General features: G+C 41.4%; 2 protein-coding genes across 7 annotated transcripts in view; both read left to right on the plus strand.

Moving 5' to 3' along the window:
- Positions 1-7605, plus strand: part of micu3a (mitochondrial calcium uptake family, member 3a) — a 70023-nt gene extending 62418 nt beyond the window's left edge. For 2 of the 3 annotated variants that reach the window (XM_079499398.1, XM_079499399.1), the window contains 3 exons: positions 528-636; positions 1898-2055; positions 5840-7605. In XM_079499398.1, the coding sequence (XP_079355524.1) occupies positions 528-636; positions 1898-2055; positions 5840-5938 (366 nt within the window). In that variant the 3' untranslated portion in view covers positions 5939-7605. Of the gene's footprint in view, positions 1-527; positions 637-1897; positions 2056-5072; positions 5454-5839 lie in introns of those variants that run through there. The other variant, XM_079499400.1, reaches the window with a different exon arrangement.
- Positions 7606-20560: 12955 nt separating this feature from the next.
- Positions 20561-25695, plus strand: part of herc3 (HECT and RLD domain containing E3 ubiquitin protein ligase 3) — a 33838-nt gene continuing 28703 nt past the window's right edge. For 2 of the 4 annotated variants that reach the window (XM_079500353.1, XM_079500355.1), the window contains exons 1-3: positions 20561-20681; positions 21472-21835; positions 24299-24458. In XM_079500353.1, the coding sequence (XP_079356479.1) occupies positions 21613-21835; positions 24299-24458 (383 nt within the window). In that variant the 5' untranslated portion in view covers positions 20561-20681; positions 21472-21612. Of the gene's footprint in view, positions 20682-20763; positions 20889-21471; positions 21836-24298; positions 24459-25695 lie in introns of those variants that run through there. The other 2 variants (XM_079500354.1, XM_079500356.1) reach the window with 2 other exon arrangements.

Raw genomic sequence — 25695 nt, forward strand, 5'->3', positions numbered from 1 at the left:
AGCAATTTTTTATTTAGTTTTAGTCATAGTTTTTTTTAAATACAATTCTGTCATATTTTAGTCATGTGAAATATTTTACCTTTAGTCTAATTTTAAATCTTTAAATCTTTCTAAATATAAGATTTTAGTCCACTAAATCAACAGTTGATTTTGTCAACAAAAATGTATTTTGGCGGGCCTTGATGCCATTCTAATGCCTGATTTTACACTTGGTTAAAAAATAGCCGATCTACAACCTCACGCATTATAAACTTGTAGATCTGCTATTTTCAGAGCCCAACAGCTTTGTTGGGCTTTGTTTATTTCTACTGGATCTATACTCCACTAGTCCTAACATGTTAGTCTAGTTTTTAATGGTTGACAAAATTGTCAATATATTTATTCTTAGGTTTAGTCATCATAGCTTAGTTTTTGTTTAGTTTTCATCAGTGAAAAAAGGTAGTGTGACGAACATTTTTGGTTTTATGGTTTTTGGACACTGCTCCTTGGCCGATTGGTTGAGTTCTGGTCTTTACTGGTCGTTTCAGGGAATCACTTTCGACGAGTTCCGCTCCTTCTTCCAGTTCCTCAACAACCTGGAGGACTTTGCAATCGCCATGCAGATGTACAACTTTGCTGCCCGCTCCATTGGACAAGGTAATTGTCAATTATGAAGTGGCTCTCTCACCACTCTGTGATGTGTGTGTGTGTGTGTGTGTGTGTGTGTGTGTGTGTGTGTGTGTGTGTGTGTGTGTGTGTGTGTGTGTGTGTGTGTGTGTGTGTGTGTGTGTGTGTGTGTGTGTGTGTGTGTGTGTGTGTGTGTGTGTGTGTGTGTGTGTGTGTGTGTGTGTGTGTGTGTGAGCATCATCTCCGGGATAGCACAACAAAATTATTCTTGCAAAATACATAGGACCGTTCAGGTCCTATGTAATCAATTCATAAGCTTAACATAAAAAATAACAATAAAATTCAAGTATCACTCCTTACATTTCAAATGTAACTTAACCAGATCGACTTACCATAAGCAAGGTAAATACTCACATGCATAGAATGCAGAGAGAACAGTGTAGTGCGTCAAGTAACTAGACAACAGGTAAACCATGAACCTAGCATCTGTGTCTCTCTGTCTATGTCCAACCCCTGTTCCTGTCTGTCTTTCATTTGTGAATACAAAAAAGACAGGTTAGCTTAACGGATTAGCTTCTTTCGCTCTCTGGCCTTCCTTATATATTCTATTTGAACTGCTATTCTCTCCTCCTCCTCCTTCATTCCTTATACAGTACATTATATTTGAACTGCTATTCTCTCCTCCTCCTCCTTCATTCCTTATACAGTATATTATATTTGAACTGCTATTCTCTCCTCCTCCTCCTTCATTCCTTATACAGTACATTATATTTGAACTGCTATTCTCTCCTCCTCCTCCTTCATTCCTTATACAGTATATTATATTTGAACTGCTATTCTCTCCTCCTCCTCCTTCATTCCTTATACAGTATATTATATTTGAACTGCTATTCTCTCCTCCTCCTCCTTCATTCCTTATACAGTATATTATATTTGAACTGCTATTCTCTCCTCCTCCTCCTTCATTCCTTATACAGTATATTATATTTGAACTGCTATTCTCTCCTCCTCCTCCTTCATTCCTTATTCAGTATATTATATTTGAACTGCTATTCTCTCCTCCTCCTCCTTCATTCCTTATACAGTATATTCTATTTGAACTGCTATTCTCTCCTCCTCCTCCTTCATTCCTTATTCAGTATATTATATTTGAACTGCTATTCTCTCCTCCTCCTCCTTCATTCCTTATACAGTATATTATATTTGAACTGCTATTCTCTCCTCCTCCTCCTTCATTCCTTATACAGTATATTATATTTTAACTGCTATTCTCTCCTCCTGGCTGCACCAGATGAATTTGCACGGGCGGTGTACGTGGCCACAGGTTTGAAACTGACGCGTCACCTCGTCAATACCATATTCAAGATCTTCGATGAGGACCATGACGACCAGTTGTCTTATAAAGAGTTCATAGGTATCATGAAGGACCGGCTGCACAGAGGAGGAAGGGTCAGTGCTCATTTATACTTTTATTTTTCACACAAAACAAAGGTGTCAATTTCTGTCAGCAAATTCAGTTCTATAAAATATGTCATTTTTGTTGTCGTCTGCGACTAAAGGGATATAATCTTCAATGCATGTGTGTGTATATTCCACGGGTCATCACCATGCTGGCTTGTGGTGGACATTTTGGTCAAAATGCCATTTTTGCCACAGACATACAAAATTAGTGAATAATATTACCAGAAGAATATATAAGCTGGCTAGAAGAGCTAGCCCTAAATGACCATAACAGGTCTGTGACTCTGAAAGTGGGTCCATTTGGTTCCATGTGTACACTCTCAGAGTTAATGGGGGTCCTTTGCAAATAAAACGATGTCATACATATCCTGAAGAAAACCTGTGGACTTGACATTCAGTTACTGCGTCTTATGCTCAAAATAAAAACATTATAGGCCTAATGGTGTGTAAAAAAGAAAATCTAAAATGTGTCACCGACAAGACCATGTCTTTGCCACAGACACATTTGTCTGTGCCTTGTCTGAGTGAGTGAGTGAGTGAGTGAGTGAGTGAGTGAGTGAGTGAGTGAGTGAGTGAGTGAGTGAGACAGACAGACAGAGAGGGTCAGAAACAAAAGGAATGTCAGTATACTACAGTAGCAGTACCATAGAATTATTGAAAATGGTTGACATTCTTAATGTGGGGAAAATACCCTGAGATACAGAAGGAGCTGGAGTCGCTTCATTTGTAGTACAATTGTAGAATAATTCACTGCAGTACTATACTCGTACTACACACAGTACTGAGTACTGAACATACTCTATACTGACACTACAAATGACAAATGACTGACAAAAAGTATCAATACCACAATGTAGAAATACTCCATTACAAGCAAAAGTTCGGTGTTCAAAATATGCTTGAATAAGAGTACAAAAGTATTGGCATCAAAATATAGTACCAAAAGTAAAAGTACTCATTATTATGCAATGCATTAGACCCCATTTCACAAGTTTGCCCCATGTATTAAAATCCTTTGAAAATAGCAGATCTACAAGCTCACAATGTGTCCATTGTACTCAATTCATCAGCAATACATATACATACTATTATACAATATTATACAATTACATATTGGTAGAAAACTCGCACCAAAAGTGTGTTCAAAGGTGTTCAAGGAGTTCAATGATGCTCAATAATAATTTAATGTCAGCCATTATTTTCCTTTAGTTTTGAGAGTTTGTGATTCCACATGTTAGAATATTAGCAGCATATTAGAATGCATTTTTCCTCATGTTTGGGCTGAATTACAGTAGCTGAATGCTGGTACAGCTCCACAGTGACAGCATGAGGAGGTTGCATTGAATAAGCATAGTGGAATCAGATGTAACTTTGCTGCTCCCTAGTGGTACATAAATATAACAGCAATAGAAAGTACAAATTAGTTTGTAGTTTCAAATGTGATAAGAATGTGTACTTCCAAACTTCCATTGACATGATGGTATTTTGGATTAGCAAAGATGATTCCACTGCTAAGTAAAAATATAAGATTGCTATCCTTACTATCTCTTGTTCTTCTTGTAGAAATTGTATTAAATAAGCAGCCTAGGTATCTTAGATCAGGATGATCCTAATCTCGTATAGTTTATTCATTCAGACTACAGACACAGAAGGAAATTGCATGTCCTTGACATTCTGAATACAACACAACCGTCTTGGATCAGGTCAAGCAGCTCTTTACCATGAGTTTGCGGTTCAGTCAGTCTTGGCTTTACATTCTTGGCTTATTAACCATGTTTTCTCCCTTTTACGTTTCCCTCTATCCTCCCCTCTCCTCTAACTCTCCTTCCATGTATTGTGCATCTACCATATATCTACACCTTCCTTCTCTATTTCATTCCTCAATCCCTTTTTTCCCTCAATTCTAATTCTATATACTCTTCCCCTAATCTGTTCGTGCCCCATGCTCCTCATCTGATCTGGTTCTGCCCCATCTTTCACTGTCTGTCTGTCTGTCTGTCTGTCTGTCTGTCTGTCTGTCTGTCTGTCTGTCTGTCTGTCTGTCTGTCTGTCTGTCTGTCTGTCTGTCTGTCTGTCTGTCTGTCTGTCTGTCTGTCTGTCTGTCTGTCTGTCTGTCTGTCTGTCTGTCTGTCTGTCTGTCTGTCTGTCTGTCTGTCTGTCTGTCTGTCTGTCTGTCTGTCTGTCTGTCTGTCTGTCTGTCTGTCTGTCTGTCTGTCTGTCTGTCTGTCTGTCTGTCTGTCTGTCTGTCTGTCTGTCTGTCTGTCTGTCTGTCTGTCTGTCTGTCTGTCTGTCTGTCTGTCTGTCTGTCTGTCTGTCTGTCTGTCTGTCTGTCTGTCTGTCTGTCTGTCTGTCTGTCTGTCTGTCTGTCTGTCTGTCTGTCTGTCTGTCTGTCTGTCTGTCTGTCTGTCTGTCTGTCTGTCTGTCTGTCTGTCTGTCTGTCTGTCTGTCTGTCTGTCTGTCTGTCTGTCTGTCTGTCTGTCTGTCTGTCTGTCTGTCTGTCTGTCTGTCTGTCTGTCTGTCTGTCTGTCTGTCTGTCTGTCTGTCTGTCTGTCTGTCTGTCTGTCTGTCTGTCTGTCTGTCTGTCTGTCTGTCTGTCTGTCTGTCTGTCTGTCTGTCTGTCTGTCTGTCTGTCTGTCTGTCTGTCTGTCTGTCTGTCTGTCTGTCTGTCTGTCTGTCTGTCTGTCTGTCTGTCTGTCTGTCTGTCTGTCTGTCTGTCTGTCTGTCTGTCTGTCTGTCTGTCTGTCTGTCTGTCTGTCTGTCTGTCTGTCTGTCTGTCTGTCTGTCTGTCTGTCTGTCTGTCTGTCTGTCTGTCTGTCTGTCTGTCTGTCTGTCTGTCTGTCTGTCTGTCTGTCTGTCTGTCTGTCTGTCTGTCTGTCTGTCTGTCTGTCTGTCTGTCTGTCTGTCTGTCTGTCTGTCTGTCTGTCTGTCTTTCTTTCTTTCTTTCTTTGCATGCTGGCCCTGTCTCTCCTCCTCTCTGTCCACAATGTTGTCCTCCGGCCTCTCAGGGCTACAAGGCTGTGGAGCGCTTCACTTCCTTTAGGTCCTGCCTGAAGAAGGAGCTGGCAAGCAGATAAGTACAAACATGAACAACATGTAGAAAAGAGAATAGCAGTGAAATAAGAAAACCTAAACCAACACAGTGACCCCCAATGAGTTTGAGCCTGGAGTGTATTGGAGACAATAAGCAATAATGCGCAAGAGACAGTGGTATATCTTGATTATGCCACAGCTACGGGTATTATTCACACAATGCAAAACTCACAATCCCAAGTGTATTATTGCTTTTATAACATGGGTTCCAGTGATTACTAACCTAACCTCTTAGTGTAGCAGTGGGTTTTAGGAGATTTTCCATCATTCCATTATTATGATGTATGCCATATGACAGATATAACAGCATTACTATTACTTACATATACCCTTGTGATAGAGTAAAATGTATTATATAGAGGCAACCATACTTGCTATTGCTAATTGCATCACTGTAGTTTTTAGTTTGTATTTGCTTGGAAATGTAGGTGTTGAGTACAGCAGTGGGAGTCGTAAGCCTATTTGTTTTTTTTAAGCAAACAATGCAATTATTTTCGGAAAGCGACACCATTGCTTTAATTTGGTGTGAAGAATTGATCGCATAAAAGAACATCTCTAGGAGAATGAGACAGAGTTGAGGAGTGAGTGAGGTACACACATGTTTTCCCTGGACCTTTGTAGTATAAATTAAGTGTATTGGCTCCCAGCATAACTTTGCTTGTCTTTGCTCTTTGTTTACCAGGTGAACGAGCGCCACCATGCCTCCTTCTCCGGCTGTGTTCGCACTGAGGCTGGGAGACATGTCCGCAAGCTCTGGAGAAGGTTCAAGGAGAAGGCCTAGAGAACAGGAAATGAGAGAGACAACAGCAGAGGAGATGGAGAGCCAGGGGGTGATGATGAGTGATGGTGATGATGATGATGATGATGATGATGATGATGATGAAGAAGCAGCAGAATAGAAAGGAAGCATAAACTTTGACTATTACTAGTCCTCAGCCCTGACCAGAGCCCTCTGTTTTCAAGATCTAACCCCCTTAAATTCACAGCTACAAGCTGACTGTTGTTCACTATGCTGATAATTACTAACAACATCATCTCATAGTTTGTTTGTTTCACTAGTCATCATATATCATATTCTAATTCAGTTTCACCCTGTCCTTAAGCTCACATAACATACTGAGCATTCTTTGCCTCATCAGAATATAATAACTTAATTATCCAAGGCTTGGAAATGGACTTTGCAATCCTCGCAGGTCTACAACACAAACAATGCCATATACCATATCAATGAAACATGTTTAAAAAATATATATATATATAAAAAAATATATATATATTTAAACAGATGTATAAACTCTATTTATTTCATATTTAGTTTGTCTTTCAAGACGTGATCTTCAAATTATCTTAATCATCTCAGACTATTTTAATTTTGTATCACTGCAATTTACTCTGTACAGTTGTTGTAAAGGTGTCAGGTTATATGAATTTAAAACTGCCTCTCTGGTCATGGCAGATTACAATGTCACTGTGACATTACATTATACCAAATTTTATACTGTACTATTGTCGGGAGAGCAATAATGGAGAGGGAAAGACAGAGAAGAAGGGAAATGTTTTATAATTTCAATATTTTTTATATGGAATCCTATATTTATCTCTGTTTTGTGTGTATGAGTGTTTGATATTGTTAGTTGCATGAGAGAATCTGAATGACATGAATATTCCATTCCGTTTTCCATAGCAACCACAATAGTTTTTCCAGCACTGTGGATTGAGATGACTGCAATTATTTATTTTGTATTAATACCTACAATCTATAGTTGATAATCCTACAGCACTACACAATATTATAATATATGGAATTGGATGTATAGTGCTGTTTACACTGTTCTATGTAATATTCCCTCAAAACTGGTTTAAGCTTATATTATAGTATTGACAGAACATGTGCAAAGTCCTGAAGATGAATCACAAACAATCAAAATGATTATTGACCGTATTATTTTGATGGGAAAATAACTTTTTTCTCATCATTAAGTTGACAATAAGGTCATTTGTCTTCATAAAAACAAACTGTTTACAAACTGTTGTAATGATTGTGTGGGTGAGTGAATAGACTGCTTTGGGGTGGTTGTAATGAATGGTAAATGGGAATACACTTGATCACTATCCTGATAACAAGCACTTGAACCCTAGTGAGCCTATTCTGGCCGTGTCGTAATCGTAAAAAAAAGAAAAAGGCGCGAATCAGTGAACATTCCATGAAAATCTACACGCTCACAACAGCATGCCGTGAGCTTGTTAATCAGCTATTTTTGGTGAAGCGATTGATAGACCATGGCCATGATAGACCCCTGGCGGGGACACCAGTCAAGGTCAAGGAAGTATAGGGTTTAGTGGTTAAGCGACAATTTACTTTGTACATTCTAATGTTTCTTTTGGACTTATGTGGAATTATGTAAAACAGTACCAATGCATGAATAAACACACTTGGAAAACTTGTAATTGTTGGGGTTCAGTGACAATGCGCTGTGCATGTAGCTCAAATGGGTTGTTGTTGTCAGGGCATTTTCCCCTAGTCAAACATATCCTATAGGACTTTCCAAATTTACAATAGAATCTTATAGGATTATGACATTCCTGTAAGAATCATATAGGATTTTTGTCTAGGGGTTACACTACATATATTTGACATAGAGAATTTGTCCTTTGCATTTACCCATATCTACCACATCATTTAAAATGGAATACAGTTTTGATTATGAGCTATCATCACTGCAGTTTGAATACAAGCTTACAACTATTATATGTTGATTAGCCTTGGAGTTTCTTACCGAGCTTAGCTCCAATGTGGACTTCATGTAGGCCCTACATGTCACCAGCCTGTGATATCAGTCATCTGACCTTGAATTTGGGCAAGGTTCAGATCAGATCAGAGCCCCATATCATGACTTCGATGATAAAATATTTAGCGAAGGTGTAAATACTGCATTGCGTTGTACAGTAAGCCTCCACCAACCACATTCACAAACGTCATGTCTGTCCATTTTTAGTAGCATCAGAAATTGATGTAAAATAACACAGAGAAGATGCATGTAAGTAAAAAAGAAAAGAAAAATCACACGCGTGTGAAGTTAGGGGCGCTTATTGGGCTCTTATTGTTATAGTAACATAGTGACTGTGTGTTATAACACTGTTATAGTGTGTGGTGGCTTCACTGCCTTGGAGTGCCAACTGGCAAGCAGAGTTGTTGACTTAAGCAGATGCAGGGTCAAAGGTCCTACTCTCAGACAGGGGTCAAAGTTCCTACTCACACACACACACACCACCAAGATACCCATGTACCTGTCAAAACACTTCCTTAATGTCAACGAAGTCCACAATCACAACACCAGAGGTTCAACCAACCACGTGCAACCCAGAATCGGCTCAAACAAGAGATTCAATTAATTTCGCTCCTATGCCACTAAGATGTGGAACGCTCTACCAACAGCCATTAAGACATGTGAATCCCTTGACTCCTTCAAAACCGCTCTCAAAGGGCACCTACGGGCGGTTGCAATTCAAAACTGGCCCCGTAAATAATGTCTGAGTCCCCCCCACACCTCCTTTTCCCCTTACTGTATATTTATTTCCCTTTTTACTGCTGGTAAAATGGTGGGCCCTGATGTAAACAAGTGTAATGCTTTATCATGGTGTCGTCCACAGTAACAGTTTTTGTATTGACTTGTGCTTTCGTTTGAAATGTACCCATTCTGCACACTGTGAATAAAATTTTCGATCGATCGATCGATCAATCAATCAATCAATCATTCAATCAATCAATCAAAGTCTTTAAAAAATGGAGGACCCTGATGTAAAAGTGGTTTCATCCTCGTAGCAGTTTTTGTATTGACGCGCTAATAAAAAGCACTTATCATCGTAAATCATCATGATGTCTATTTGCTCAGACACTATGACGTTAAATTTTCCATTCATTGTCAATGGGAATTTAATGTTGGTGTAGGACAAAGTTTGTCAATATACTGTACACTTAAAGCTGAATATAGGAGGGGCTAGCGCCCCTCAAAAATATGTAGCTACTGTACAGTAAACAGTTGGGCCATTTGTAAGCTTAGACTTTTGGACCAGGGACTCATATTGTACCATTTTTGTCTACTCAGTGTGATTAGGGCTGTGTAGGCTACCGTTCAGAAACCAACCAGTGACATCATTGATGGCGATTTCAAGGTAATAGAAACTACAGCTTTACTCTTCCTGGCAAGTTAGCATGCTAAAATAGAAGCCATTGTTATGCATTCATGTATTGTAGACTAAAATAAAATAAGTTTTGAAATCTTGTTTGAAATGACCAAACTACCAGTGACATCATCAGTAGGCACTATAGGCAGTTGTCTGAACTGTCCGCATAATGCTAATGCTAATGGTCAATGCCAGTGTGCAAATTGAGATTATTGCTCAACCCACAGAAAACACTGACATAAGATATACCTATATATATAATAATAATAATAATAATAAAGCTTTATTTCTATAGCACCTTTCAAAACAACGTTACAAAGTGCTTTACAAAAGGAAACAGCAAAAGTAAACATCACACAGCAGGAAAAACACAGAAACAATGCAAAGCAAATAATAATACAAGGCAGAGTAAACAATCAATAGAACACAATCAGGAGAGAACAGAATTAAAAGCTAGTCTATAAAAATGAGTTTTAAGTAGAGATTTAAAATGTGGAACTGACTCAGCGAGCCTGATTTCCAGGGGCAGAGCGTTCCATAGGGTGGGGGCCCTAAAGGAAAAGGCCATGCGACCGGTCGAGTTCAGGGGCCCCTTTGGTAGGGCTAGGAGTACTTTATTAGAGGATCTCAGACTGCGGGCTGGTATGTATGGGGGCAGTAGGTCTGAGATATAAGGTGGTGCAAGACCTAGGCTGGCTTTGAATGTGATGAGTAAAACTTTGAAATTTATTCGAAATTCAACTGGCAGCCAGTGCAGAGAAGCTAAAATGGGTGTGATGTGATCATACTTTCTTGAACCGGTTAAGAGACGGGCAGCGGCATTTTGTACTAGTTGGAGACTGTGGGTAGATTTTTTTGAGAGGCAGGTGTAGAGAGAGTTACAGTAGTCTAGGCGGGAGAAGATGAAGGCATGAATTACTTTAGTCAGGTCGGAGGTGGTGAGGAATGGTTTGATTTTAGAAATATTTCTGAGGTGGTAGAATGAAGATTGGACGACCTTCTTTATGTGTAGTTGGAGGTTGAGGTCTGGGTCAAAGATGACACCTAAGTTTCTGACAGTGGGTTTGAGATTCGGTTGTAGTGGTCCGAGGTTATTTTCGATGTGGGCTCTGGCAAGGGGGGGACCAAACACTAGGACTTCTGATTTGTTATCGTTGAGCTGAAGGAAGTTATTGAACATCCAGTTTTTTATATCGGTTAAGCAGTTGTGGAGGGTGGCTACACTATCTTTATTGTCCGGGGTTATTGGTAGGTAGAGTTGTGTGTCGTCAGCGTAACAGTGGAATTGGATGTTATGACTGCGGATTATTTCACCTAGGGGGAGCATGTAGAGGGAGAATAGTATAGGGCCGAGGATCGAGCCCTGGGGGACCCCACAATGTAGGGGGGCTTGTGATGATGACACATTGCCGATGGTGACCGAAAAGTGTCTGTCGGTTAGGTAGGAGGTGAACCATTTGAGAGCCACATCGGAGATTCCCACGACTGTCTCCAGGCGGTTGAGGAGGACAGCATGGTCGATGGTGTCGAAGGCAGCCGTTAAGTCCAACAGGACGAGGATGTAGCAGCTACCGGATCCAGTAGACAGAAGGAGGTTGTTTGATACTTTCAGGAGGGCTGTTTCGGTACTATGCATGGGACGGAAGCCAGACTGGAATTTTTCAAAAATGTTATTATTGCTGAGGTGCACTGTAAGTTGACTAAAGACAATCTTTTCGAGGACCTTGGATAAGAAGGGGAGTTTGGAGATGGGTCTAAAGTTTTTCATGTCGGAGGGATCTAAGTTTGGTTTCTTAAGTAGAGGAGTGACTATGGCAGATTTAAAAAATGAGGGAACAGAGCCGGAGATCAGGGAGTTGTTTAATAATGACAGAATGTGAGGACCAACAGATGGTAAGATCTCCTTCAGGAGTCGGGTGGGAATGATGTCTGAGTTACAGGAGGTAGATTTCATTTTAGAGATGGTTGAGAGGAGGGTTTCTAGAGATATTGTAGCAAATGCAGAGAGGAGGGCTATTGGGGAGCCGTGGGTATTGGGGGAGAATGCAGGGGGTTGGATGTTGGGCATCTGTGATCTAATCAGATTGATCTTGTCTATAAAAAAGGTTAAAAAGAGTTTGCATTGCTCAGAGGAGACGGGCATGGTGGGATTTAAGGGGGCACCAACAACACGATCAATGGTTTTGAACAATGTTCTGGCATTGAGGTGGTCGTTAGAGATCAGAGTGGAAAAATATTTAGTTCTTGCCTCGTTGACGGCAGTGTTATAATTTCTCATGAGCTCTTTTAAAAGTTCATAGAAAACATGTAATTTAGAGGATTTCCATTTCCTTTCAATTTTCCTGATTTCTCTTTTGAGAGTTCTGGTATTGTCTGTAAGCCAGGGGGAGGGTGGGTTTGGCAACAGGGTCCGAGTTTTGAAGGGGGCCACAAGGTCTAAAGTTGACTGACAAGTGTTATTAAAGTGGGTAAGCTGATCATTGATGGAGAGGTGAGGAGACGGGACAGTTGCGGTGGAATTGAAGACGGTGATGAATTTAGTGGCAGTTAAAGGGTTAACTCTATTTATGCCAAAATTTGACAATGTCGTCCTCCTGGGCGACTACAATATCCACGTTTGCTGCCCAACCAACACACTAGCTAAGGATTTCCTCAGCCTAACTGAATCCTTGAATTTTATGGTCCACTCAACTGGACCAACACACAAATTAGGCCACACCCTCGATCTTGTCCTGTCCTCTGGGGTGAATATTTCAAACATTGAAACCAACGCCATGGGTGGTGTCTCCGACCATTCCTCCATCATTTTTAATATGCTGTCCACTCCCTCACCCTCCATAGCACTGGCCCCTACCCGCTCTCGCCTCATTAACAGATCTGAAAATTCAGTGAGTATATATATATATCCTTAAGATATACGCTATACAGTATATATATTGTGTACTGTGCATACATCTCTTATGTGTCTGGCTATGCAAGACTACAACCAAAAGGTTTTACAAGTAGGCCTAACAGTCAGGAAAAAACATGTTTAAAATAATCTCAATAAACCCCCCACCCTCACCCAGCCCAGGCGACCAAAAAATAAATTAAAAAAATAATTAATGTTTCTTTAAAAATCACACCCGTGTGAAGTGAGGGGCGCTCTTGTCATCATCATCATCATGCTCAGACACATACTGTATATGATTTCCTGTATATATATATATATATATATATATATATATATTGAATGCCACAGACGAATAACAGTCTAAGTCCACACTATTGATCCATAATGTATAAATGATAGATAAGGGTTCAGGACAACGAGGCCTTTTCGTGGAGGGGTCAGAATGAAATTTGGACTTAGACTGTTTTTCGTCTGTGGTTTAGCGGTCCAGGCTGGTAATCCAGTCTGGCAGTGTGCCGCGGGTTCGACTCCCGATCCCGACGGCCTTTACTGCATGTCTTCCCCCCCCATCTCTCTCCCCATTTGCTGTCAGCCTACTGTCTGTCCCTCCATAAAAATTATAAAATAAAGGCGAAAGCCACAAAAAAATAAAAAAAATAAAAGAAATATATATATATGGGGCTGTCAAAATAACGGAGTTAATTAATGTGTAAAATTAATTAGATTTAATGCATGGTTAGATGACCCGCCCCATACATCCCATAATCCCATCCACTGCACTCTGCACTATAGTCGCTCTGGTATCTGATGGCTGACAGAGCCATGCGAGATGGAAAGAGAGAGAAGCCATATCTAGCCCTGGGAAAAATACAAATTACATACAGTACGTTAAATGTATATATCTGTCTACTGTCAATTATCTTTCCATTCCCACATAAACATATTTTGGACATACTGTAGTTTGAATGGTGATTTTAAAATGTGATTATAATCTGATTAAAATGTGTAATCGTTTGATATCTAATCTCTAATCTCTAATACACCCACGCACACACGCACACACACACACACACACACACACACACACACACACACACACACACACACACACACACACACACACACACACACACACACACACACACACACACACACACACACACACACACACACAGACACACGGTTAAAAAAGACAGGTTGAAAAGTAAATTAAGAATGTTTCAGACAGGAATAAGTAGTAAAAAAAATCACACTCATATGAAGTGAGAGGCGCTCTTATCATCATACATCATCATACATCAGCTAATCAAATGATCACATTCCGAGTTATACAAACACACCTACACGCAAAGCTGTGCATAGGTGGGGCTAGCGCCCCCTCAAAAAACAGAGTCTAGTTTTCTTAGTGCCTTTCCAGATAGCATGGAACCATCCACTGAGGTCTTTCTTGTGGTTACAATTTACAATTTACAATTTTACAATTTAGGCATTTAGCAGACGCTCTTAATCCAGAGCGATTTACATTAGGCAAGAACAAAAGTATGGGAATACATCACATATATAAAATGCATTTATCAAGAAACATGCATAAGCTAAGAACGTAACTAGAACATATCTATATAATGACACTATACATATTAACTATACATATATACTATACTATGCTATACATATGTACTATGATGTGCTATGACTACATACAATGCAATTATTGTGCTGTCTACATGACATGCTATAAGTCTGTTTCAAATGCTATCTAAGTCTAAAAAGTGCTATCTAAGGGGGTAGGATAAGTGCTATGGGCCATGATGGAGTCTGAAAAGGTGGTGTCTAATACTCATCCGTTGAGGTCTTTCTTGTAGTGTCTAATACTCGCTGTGGCATCGGATTGCGCACCATCCTGTTCTGGTGCCACACAGTTCATTTTCATTAAGGTTTCACAATACGTGAAAAAATATTCTCGTTTACTTTCTTGGCCTACTGGCAGCATGTGCAAGAATTGTAATGGAGATGATTGGACTTCCCTTCATTGGCCTAGCAGAGATAATAGCAAGACTAGTCTAATAACAGTGTGGCTCTCATGTGGATCTCAGACATCATGTGGCCAGTCTATGACTCCAAATTTGGACAAGGTTTCGGCACGATCCGAGTCTCTCTCATTCCATTATCAACCAAAAAAAGGGGTATAATAACGCTGTGGCTTCCCTGTGGCTTCCATGACCTCTCTGACGTTGAGGTCATCGTGATTTTACTTCTCGAGTTAAAAGTGGTAAAATGAGTTAGTTCTGGTATTCCTGAGGCATTGCAGCAATACAAACAACAGTAAATAATACGAGATAAAAAGAAAAGAACAGTCTGTGCGCAAAATCTCTGATCATGCATCCCTTGGTCCTTCAACCTCGGCAGACAGGTACAACTGGTTTCTCTCTAGGTCGTCCTCAGACGAGCCCTCTATCGTCGCTTCCAGTCATCCCGGTTCTCCATACATCTGGCCAGCTCGTTGGTGCTTTGCGCTTGCATCGTTCCTGAGTACTGTACATCCACATATGTTAATGTGGGATGTCCTCGTGACCGGTGCCCACAACACTAGTTTGCTGGCTGGCAGCTCCTGGTGTCTTTGGCAGTGTCCTGCTAGTCTCATTCTACTGGCTGCTATTTTCTGGCTCACCCTTGGCATCCCATCATACAGATTCGTGTTGGTAACATGTGGAATCTTGCTGATGTTAAGTACTGCACGTAACATTCTGGTCTAGCACCCATCTAGAGACTTCTGCAGAGTTGGCTTCAGGGTCCAGAATTCACTGCCGTATAGGAGAACAGACTCTACCGTTGCATAGAATAAGCCGAGTTTGGTTTGATGGGGAGGTTGGAGTTCCATACACTGGCCATGCCAGTCCCTTCCTCAGTTTATGACACACAATCTTTCTATCCTTCCCTCCCTCTGCAACCCAGGTGGAAGAGCGCATCACTGAATGCCTGGCTATGCCTGGCTGACATCGCACAGTGGATGTCCTCCAACCACTTCAAGCTGAATCCAGACAAGACTGAGCTTCTCTTCTTCCCAGCTAAGTCCTGCCCTATGTGGGAGCTAACTATTTCCGTAGACAACGCCCTGGTCAACGTCTGTCCCAACAGCCAGGAACCATGGTGTTGTCCTGTACAGTCAGCTCTCGTTCAAAACACACATCACAGCTGTCACTCGATCCTGTAGGTTAACACTCTATAACATACGACGAATTAGACCGTTCCTCACCCAGGAGTCAGCCAAGCTCCTAATCCAGACAACAGTCTTGTCAAAACTTGACTATTGTAACTCCCTCCTTACTGGCCTACCGGCATGTGCATTTAAGCCTCTCCAACTGATCCAAAATGCCGCAGCTCGCTTGGTCTTCAACCAGCCAAAATCCTCACACGTCTCCCCCCTTCTCTGCTCCCTGTCGCTGCCCAGAGTGCCCGGACAGAATACAAAACTCTGATGCTGGCATTCAAAGCAACCAAAGGTATGGCTCCCCCATATCTTGCAAGTATGATAGAACCCTACAAACCCTCCCGCGCATTCAGATCAGCCAACGCAGGGAAGCTGGAAGTACCTTCACTAAAAATGCCGGGACAACGCTCCACACGTCCCAAACTCTTCTCCCTTCTGGCTCCAAAACTATGGAATGCACTTCCCATTACTCCCAATCTTCCGCCATAGTCTGAAAACCCACCTTTTCAGACTCCATCATGGCCCGTAGCACTTTCCCTAGCCCCTAAGATAAACACTTAGATAGCATTTTATACAGATTTATAGCATGTTACGTAGACAGCATTAGAATTGCATTTTATATAGTCATAGCACTTTATAGTATATATGTATATTATAGTATAGTATGTATAGTTTATATGTATAGTTTCATTATATAGATATTCCACGGTTACGTTCTTAGCTTACGCATGTGTCATGATAACTACTTCTTATGTATGTATTGCCATGCTTTTTTGTTCTTGCTTAATGTAAATCGCTCTGGATTAAGAGCGTCTGCTAAATGCCTAAATTGTAAATTGTAAATTGCATAAATGGTCTCTATTGCCCGGAGTAAGTTGGGAGGGACACAGTAGGCCTAGGCCTTAAGGATCTTCATCATCATGCCTCTGTGGATCGAATCAAATTACTTTTTGAAATCGATGAAGCACAACACGGCAGTCAGGTTGTTCCTTTTCACCTCCTCGATGATTCTCCTTAGGGCCAAGATCTGGGCCATGGTAGTTCTCCCTTCTCGAAATCCCTTTTGGTTCTCCCTCGGGTGAGCGTCGATGGCGTTCCGTATCCGGTTCAGGGTCATACGGTTGTAGACCTTTGCGGTGATGCATGTCAGGCTGACCACTAATACAATCACTGTCAGTTAATAACTGTCCTGAATTTCCTGCATTTGGTGGAAAATATTCACACAAAACAAATATGCAGGGATGGCGTAGCCTACTTGGTAAGTGTGCACAATAGGAATGGACAGACGAAAGGATGGGCGTAAAAAGTCCTTTAGGTGTTCTAAGTTGTGGTCTTTTCTTATTTCCCTTGGGACCAGCCTGCGGCCATGAATTTTGTGATCTCCGATTCCCTTTTGGGGAAGTTCATTCTCTTGTCATGGCGGTCTGTGTCAACCAGTAGTGTGGTTATACTGCCTATCCTCTTACTCTCTAAGTCTGGGTATTTGTATTCCGGAGGCTTTTCAGGCATGACAAAACCGAGACCTGATATTTCAACATCAACAACAGAACAATCGTTCTTTTCAGCCTTTTTCCTTTCACCTTTGTCAAAGACAGGTTGATAAAATACAGGTATTCCACCGAGAATGGGTCCATGCCCATCCATTCCTTCCCCTGCTGCTTTGACTAGTGGAATGAGATTAAGCTTGGACTCCGCTGCTGAGGTGATCACATTCTCTGTATAGATTTGGAATTCCTTTTGGGCAGCCACTTCACGATTCCTTTGCAACTCTTCCTTTTCCAGATATTCAGCATCAACTTCCTTTATAGTCCGCTTCATTTTAAGCTGTGCTTCCCTCTCCTTCAGAACTTGAGCCAACATGAGTCCACTATGAAATCTTCTGATGCTTTCAGTCTCACAAAATAGCTGATTCTTGGCACTGGCTATGAACTGTGCTTCCAGCTCGTTTCTTTGTTTTTTCTCATCAGCCTTTTCTTTCTTTTGTTGTTGTTCTGCACTGGTCTCCTCTGTCCTGCTTGCCTTGCCTTTAATTCTCTCCCAATCGGCATTGGTTAAGACTGTGACCTGAGGAATGTATTGTACAGCTGGCTTACATATCGATTCTCTCTTCAAGTAGCTTTTGCATTGAGCACGTGGCCGTGGGAACATTGCCATAATGCCTCTTATTATATGCTGCTGTATTACTTTTACTTTTATTTATTACTATTACTCCCATATGTGGTCTACAGGTTGCCTTTATAGAAGGCCACAGTGACGTCACTGTGTGACGACACCATCCTTGCCCAAATCCGGTGTCAACCAAGGGGACTCCCTTTTTTGCTGAGCCTGGGAGTCTATGGGTGCTGATGGGGCGTTTGTTTATTTATATATAACTTTATGGACTAGACTGCGACGGAGGCCTGCCGTCTCAAGCAAACTTGAGCCATGTGAGCCTCCACCGAGCGAGCTAAAGCGAGCGAGTTGCCGTGTCGAATGTTGCAAAGTTTGCTTAGCCGACTCAGGGCCTTTCGAGTTGCGACACAATAGGCAGAGAATAGTAGGCTAAATAATGTTCTGGCGAGAGAGTTTTCCCCATAACCCCACCCTACTGGTAGTAGCCGGCGCAGTAAAACAAGCGTCCCATCAGCGCCCATCACTCCCAGGCTCCGCAAATAAGGGAGTCCCGTCAACCAAGCCCCCAGCACTGCATGGTGATTCTTGAAGCCTATGGCTAACCTGGTAGCTAAAGCTGGTATTGAAGGCGCAAATCGCAAAAAGGACGCTACTGCACATGCTTATATCGCCTGAAACCCTACTGCACCAAAGTTGGTGCCCAAATTTATACTTGTATCAATAATTTGTTCTTATTGTGATGTTACTCTTCTGTACCTATACTTCTAAGGGCTCTATTTTCCCTAAATCCCTAAATCCACTATTTGAATAGACAATTATATAAACACAATGGACACAAGGAATTGACACTCACTTCTGCTGATTATAGGAAAACTACAATCACAGAGATGCGTGGAGAATGGTGTTGTGCACTGAAGCAGCCTGACTCCAGACATGTCCATCGCTGTAGGCGTGCCACTCTATACCAAACATTTGGCATAGACGGCTTTTTACGGGTGCTTTAAAACTCTGCTATGCGCTTTCGCAAATATGTGTGCCTGTGTGGCCAACTGGCAAAAATAGCAATTTTGTGGAAAGCGTGCCAACATGCCCATGGCCACAAATAATGTTGGCATAATGGATACCGGGTAATGCTGCACCAAAATATAATTTAGGGACAGTACAGTGCAAGCTGCCCTACCCGTAATTTGAGGGCAGCGTCACGGGTAAGGGCACTGACAAAAATAGAGCCCTAAGTCTAACTAAGCCCTAAATATTACTAATACTGTCATAATGTGCCTGAATTTACTTTTTGTCTGTAATTGGCTTCCAAAATGAATGGGAGGAGACTATGATTTATATATATATATATATATATATATATATATATATATATATCAGAAAGGGTCTTATAAGATCTCCCTCTGACCCTTGTGTGCTCGTTCTATACAGCCAGGGCATCCCTGGCCAGTGTACTCTTTGGACATTTTTATATTGTGCATATATTTAGTGAGATAATTTGCATGTTTTGAATAAACGAATGAGTATAGAGGTCATGGTGAGGTTCAGGATTGCACCCAGCTGTTTAATACTGACCTAACTGACGCACCCCCGTCACTTTTTTTAATACATTTTTTTAATATGATTATGGCAAATAATCACAGAATATTACTGCACAGCCATGCAGCTGCTGTACTCGTGCATCTGCTCTATACATCTCCTTACAACAGGTTTACCAGATTTTGCCGTTTGTGTTAAATAACACCATAAAACCGCCATTAGCCTTTCATGTCACACACCCCCTAGAGCAGTAGTTCCCAAACTTTTTCATGTCAAGGACCCCCAAATTGACACTCATTGGCCCACGGATCCCCCATTTGAAAATATATGCCAAGGACACCCATAAGAGAAGATTTCCACGGTTCTAGTAATTCTCAACCATTTACATTTCAAGGACCCCCGGTTTGACCTGAATCAGGCTACGGTCCCCCATTTCTATCTCTGGACCCCAATGTATAGGCTATTGTAAAATCAATGTAAATGTAACCAAATGGACCCGTTAGTGCCATTTGGTTTAATTTTGTACACTCTGAGTTACAGACCCATTACGGTCCATTTGGTTCCTGGTCTATCATTTAGCTGGGGACCACCTGGAACTCCCTCAAGGACCCCTAGGGGTCCCCAGACCCCACTTCGGGAACCAAAGACATGTTGAGTACGCCAACGTTTTATGTTAGAAATGTTTAGTATGGGTCCCCAGCATGTAGAAACTGCCGGATGCTAACTTGCATATGTGGAGCAATTTTCATAATTGGCATAATATGTGACCATACCATTAACAACCTATAGAAGGCAAAATATTAAAAATGTCATCATGCTTTATCTAGCATGTGATGTGTCAAACTAGGGGGTTTTCATGATGCTGAATCCATTCCAAAACACTCATTGGGCTTAAAACGGCCATGCCCACTTGTGCTGACATCATCAATTTGTGATGACGGCATTGGCCGTTTTTAGCCCAATGAGTGTTTTTTTGCAAAACTAATGCTTGGAATGGATTCAGCATCATGAAAGCCCCCTAGTTTGACATGTCACATGCTACATAAAGCACATTGAATATTTTGCCTTCTATATATAGGTTGTAATTGGTATGGTCACAAATTGCTCAACATATGCAAGTTAGCATCCGGCAGTTTCTACATGCTGGGGACCCATACTAAACATAAAACCTTGGTGTACTCAACATGTCCGGGTTCACAATGGGGCTCTATGGGCTGGCTACTAGACTATATTGTTAATTGCGTTTAATGTTTGTCTTTCCACCGTTTGTTTTACATAACCATTACATCACCTAATCAACATGAGTTAGATTTTAATATATTAGCGCCCCTCACTTCACACGGGTGTGATTTCTTTTTAGCAAATTGGAAAAATCTTTACACGTATCATTAATGGGTGACTAGTAGGAGGAGGGTGTTGTTTGTTTCATCTTGTCACGTGTCAAGTGTGTCACGTAACTTAACACGTGTCGAATGACGTTGCTGCCATTCTGAATCACTTCCTTGTTATTGCCTGCTCTAGTCTGTTGTTAGCGAACGAGTCCTTTAACGGAACGCCCCGTTGGAAGCTCGAAATGCACTTCCTCAGGTAAAAAAAAAGTGTTTTTCAATGTACCGAAAACAAAAGAGAAAACAGTTAACATTCCTACTTTGCCATTTAAAATCAGTGTCTCGATTGCATCTGTAATGTTCGTAAAGACCGTGGGTATACTGGCTAACGTTAGCTAATCGCCGTCGACGAGCAAAAGTGTGTATGACTACCAGTGCGATGGGTATTCGGTAACCACTGACTGGGGTACGTTCACTTCCGCACGATAGATATGCTTCTCTTGGTGTTGTCATTTCATTCTGCATTCTCCTCTCGGCGTGCAAAAGCATTACCCTACAAACTGAGACATGCTAACATTTAGTACATAGATAAGATATTAGATAAACCAAACTTGGTTTCTAGTCACATCAGTGCGACTGTGCGTGGCAGGGCTGCTGTGACCCATCTCTTTTGATAGGGTCTCTATATGTGTCCTCTTGACTATTGTCTTAGTGTTGGCCAAGGTGATGGTTACGTACACTGTGTAACGTAACCATCACCATGGCCAACTGTCAAGTGGCACATAACAGTAGGGTTAAGGGTAAGAGTGGGCCGTCTCTACTCTGCTTAAGCAGGGATTACAGTGACAGGGTTTAACTTGTTCCTTATCATCGCATAGCTTTTACGTCACTCATGCATACACCTCCACAACCCCCCCCCCCCTGAAACGCAACCCGTGGTCCATTCCATTCTTAATATTATCCAGGGTTTGTAAACACAGTGCTTCACAATACTTACTCCCTTCTGTAAAGATGGTGACATTTTCTCTTTGCTTCTGTGTCTCTTCTAGGTTTGGAATTTACACAGAGGAGAGAAAGCAGGGCTTGTCTCAAGCCTAAACATTCCTCCGCTCCTCTTTCTCCATTTGCCTCTATCTCTCTCTCGCTCTCTCTCTCTGTTTTCGACTTCTCTCCCCCTCCCTCTTGCCAACATGCTATGCTGGGGAAACGCAGTGGATGGACAGTTGGGGATTGGCGAGGTGCCAAACCCAGTGTTTGAGCCAAGGAACTATAAGGTGTTCAATAGTAGGGAACTTAAAGAAGTATCATGTGGAGGGCAACACACACTGTTTCTGCTGCATGACGGGAGTGTGTACACATGTGGCTCCAACGGCCGTGGGCAGCTGGGACACGACAAGGCAGGCACTTATCCAGGTAGGTAAGCTTTCAGTGTAAATGTCAGTAGTAATAGTTCATTCACGTTTACATTTTTTCATTTAGGTAGTTCCACTTGTGTCCCACTTCCGCCCTCAGTGCGAGACAGGTCGCTCCAATAAGACCTTTCTATGTCTATGCAGACACCACTCTAGTAGCCGCCTGGCTGTGCGGTGTGTGGATAGAGCTGCATTCAGTAACCTTTTCACACCTTTCAACTGACTTATCTCCTGAAGTTTGGCATGTCAACAACACTTTGACACGCAGCCAGGAGAAGCCAGGGATCGAACCAGGAACCTTACGATTCCAAGAGGACTGATCTGCTTCCAGTAGAACATACTAGTTTCTCTGAAGAACCGGTGTCTTTGTGATCAGCCTGTCTGCCAAGCAGACATATGAGCATAACACTGTGATATTTATTATTGTGTTCTACGGTGTGCAACTAAAAAATATTTGAATTGCACAAGGTATACAAGAGTAACAACTAACAAGACAACTGTTCCTGCAGACAGGTTATTTTGACATAATGTATCAGGGAAAGTGTAATCCTTTATTTTTTTATTGGATACTAAAGGGGAATCTGCTGTACCTGACAGAAATGACCATGATCTGATCTGTTCATATCGTCACTTTGTCGGGCAGAACGTTGTATCTTTTAGTTTTTGAGTGGTGTAAACCACTCCTACAACTGGCTTTGTTAGTTTACGTGTCTGTCTGTCTGTCTGTGCTCAAAAAATGAGCACGGTTGCTATGGTCACCCAGTTCACACGGGTGTGATTTCATTACGTCAGACATTACGTCAGACCACAGCTGATCAGTCTATATAAGACCTTACACCACTCAGTTCACACGGGTGTGATTTTTTTCTTAAATGAATGCCTTATTTTATACGCAAAAGCACATAATTTAGCCGATCTACAAGCTCTCAATGCATGAACAGGGAGAGAGGATTGAGAGCATTGAGATACATCTGCTATTTTCATTAACTATAAATATTAACCAATGAAGCCACAGAAATGATATCTTGCTTGTGATATTGTGCATTTAGCAGAAGGTCCTGCAGGCTAATCTGTGGAAACTTAAGTCAAAAGACTGAAGGTCCAGAGTTGCTGTAGCTATTTCAAGGAGAGTGGAGGCTCTCTTATAGCTGCTAATGAGATTCCAGACACTGTTGATGGTCTATTTGTATCACATGGGCAGAGGTTTGAATTTATGTATTACCTTGTACAGCAAAGTATACGATAATCATAAACTACAAGGAACATGCAATTAGGGCTTTGGGAAACATATGGATAATAATAGTTTGGTCAATTTAGTTTTAATAATGAAACGTTTCAACTAGTATTGCACTTGTAGTAACACTATTATTTTTCTGACCTATGAAATTGACCTATTTTACACCTATAACTGGATATAATAATGTTGGATCGGTTGGAAAATGCACAGGAAAGATGAATCATTATGCTACTTTATTTGCCAAAGCCGCAAGCTGCTGTGAACAGGAAACCAGTTGGAGCAGCACTGTGGTTGTGACTTTACCTGCATTTCTCGCTTCCCTACAGTATGTACAGTACAGTAGCTGACAGCAGCTGTACATAGGAATCTGTACATAGCTCCCTGGAGGATGAGCCCAACCATTTCAGTGACCCCATGGCCTTCCCTCTAGTGCCACCTTCAGGACAAAATGTCAACTTGGCTTGTAAACATTTTCATTATAATGTAATGAACCATAACAAGCTACATGGTGTTTCTAGGATGCTGAACAAAACCAGCCACCGGATCAAAAACTTTAGAAGGCGTGCTCTACTCAGGGGGAGTCTTGAGGAGTAGTCTCTGTAGCTGGGTGCAGATTCTTGAAGATTCAATGTCATGAAAAAGGAATATCCACACTCTTGAGAAGTTTCTTATGACCTTAAAACATTTTCTTTTTAACTTTTTACGTTTTATAATGTTCATAAGAAACTACTTGGATTGTGCTGATATTCCTTTTTCATTGTTTCTAGGATGCTAGGCAGCGGGGCTTTTAAATCTACTCTCAATTCCTATCAGATTCCTAGCTGAGAAAATGAAAGAGAAATTATTTATTTCCATGAAGTCACTGAACTTGCCAAAAGATTGTTGACCAGATAGTAAGTACATACGAAATAGCTAATGTGGGTTTGGTTTGTGAGGATGTGAGGATTTTAACTCGTTGATGTTGATATTTGAGTTTTGGCTATAATGCTGGGGTGAGAGTGGGGGGTTAAGATATAATGGAAAACAAGCCACACTCTGCCAAAAAAACCCAAAAAACTAACAAAACAGTCGTTAACTTACAATGACAAAGTTAACATTTGGGCCATCTCAGATTAACATGGAGACTATACTTAAAAATGAAACTTTATTTAATTTAACATGTTGTTTATGTTCACGGCGTGGTTTTTGATGCACCCTGAGAAGCCTTTTCCTCATCTTATCTTGCAGAGCTAGTTCGGGCTCTGGATACTCAGAAGATAGTGGTGGTGTCATGTGGTAGGACCCACTCCATGGCGGTGAATGAGCAGGGCCAGCTGTTCGCTTGGGGGGCTGGTGAAAGAGGCCAGTTGGGCCTTGGGACCGCAGAGGAGGCTGTTCGAGTTCCCAGGTAAGCTGGTAGTAGCACATTGCTCAGACAAAGGAGAGGGACTCTGCAGGAACACCGTTTTTGAATGAAAAGTGAAAATGACTAGAGCAGACCATTGTCTGCCTTTGCTTTAACTGGAATTTTGTTGGAAATACATTTCAAACTCTCATTTAAAGCTTTGACATATCATTATTCATATGGAAACATACATCATTAACAACATAAACATTATTTTGGTCATACAACATCAACACTTAAGCCTAGTGGAATAGTGGAGCTGAATGTAAAGAGTACGTGTGCTGTCTAAGGAATGGGATGCAAACAGTAGGTTGGAGATAGTTGGAGCATGCAAATGTTCCCAGTTGTGATGTCACAGAAGGAGCCAAGTGGATAGTAAAACTGTATGATGGTAGCTAGCTCTACCTCAGCAATTATCTCTCAGGGGTGGTCTAGTGCATTGTAAAGGGGGTAGATGCCGTTGTTGCTCGGCGTATGCCAACATAAGCCACTCCGACCATACTTGCATACTGACACAGTCATCTGCCGCTGGGTGGTAATTGTGGCTCTGACTTGTGAAAAGAGAGCTTCTGTTCTTATCTCCTTTATTTTGCTCACAATGTAGGACAGGAGGGATGTGATTGCTACTGTAGATTGCTCTTATAATTCCAGTAGAAAATACCTTCACTCACAGATAAATGTTATGATGTAATGATTGCCTTAAGCCCTATATACTTTGTTGTATGGAAATAAAGGATTTACGAGCTCACAATGCCTGTAACTACGAAGCATATTTACTGTTAACACTTCTGATGCCCAAGAAGGGGTTCCTGGGACGTCTTAAGGTATTTTTTATCAATATAAAACGGGGTTGCAGTACCTTGCTCAGCCCCTCCCGACCTGTTTACTTCCTTTTTTACGGCATCACAAAACCCCCTATTTTCTCGCAATCTACACTGCTTTCGCGCAGATTGATCAGAACGCAGCTGTTCTGTTCAAATTTTTGGACTTCATCATGCATCTCGGTTACAATATTAACGCTTCTAAAGAGAGATCTGACTTACTAGTGCGATGTAGTAATGGAAGATTTCGCCTCGTTTTTTTGGGGAAAGGGAAGGAGGTTGTGTTAAACAGCAGTTTAGCTTATGAATTGGAAAAATATATTGAGTCTTGTTGTTATTGATTACAAACGATAATCAAAAGCTGCTAATATGGTGCATGTAACAAACAAGAAGCATTTCTAATTACAGGCACGCAAACG

The sequence above is a fragment of the Electrona antarctica genome (assembly GCF_951216825.1).
Source record: "Electrona antarctica genome assembly, chromosome: 4".
NCBI classification, from domain to species: domain Eukaryota; kingdom Metazoa; phylum Chordata; class Actinopteri; order Myctophiformes; family Myctophidae; genus Electrona; species Electrona antarctica.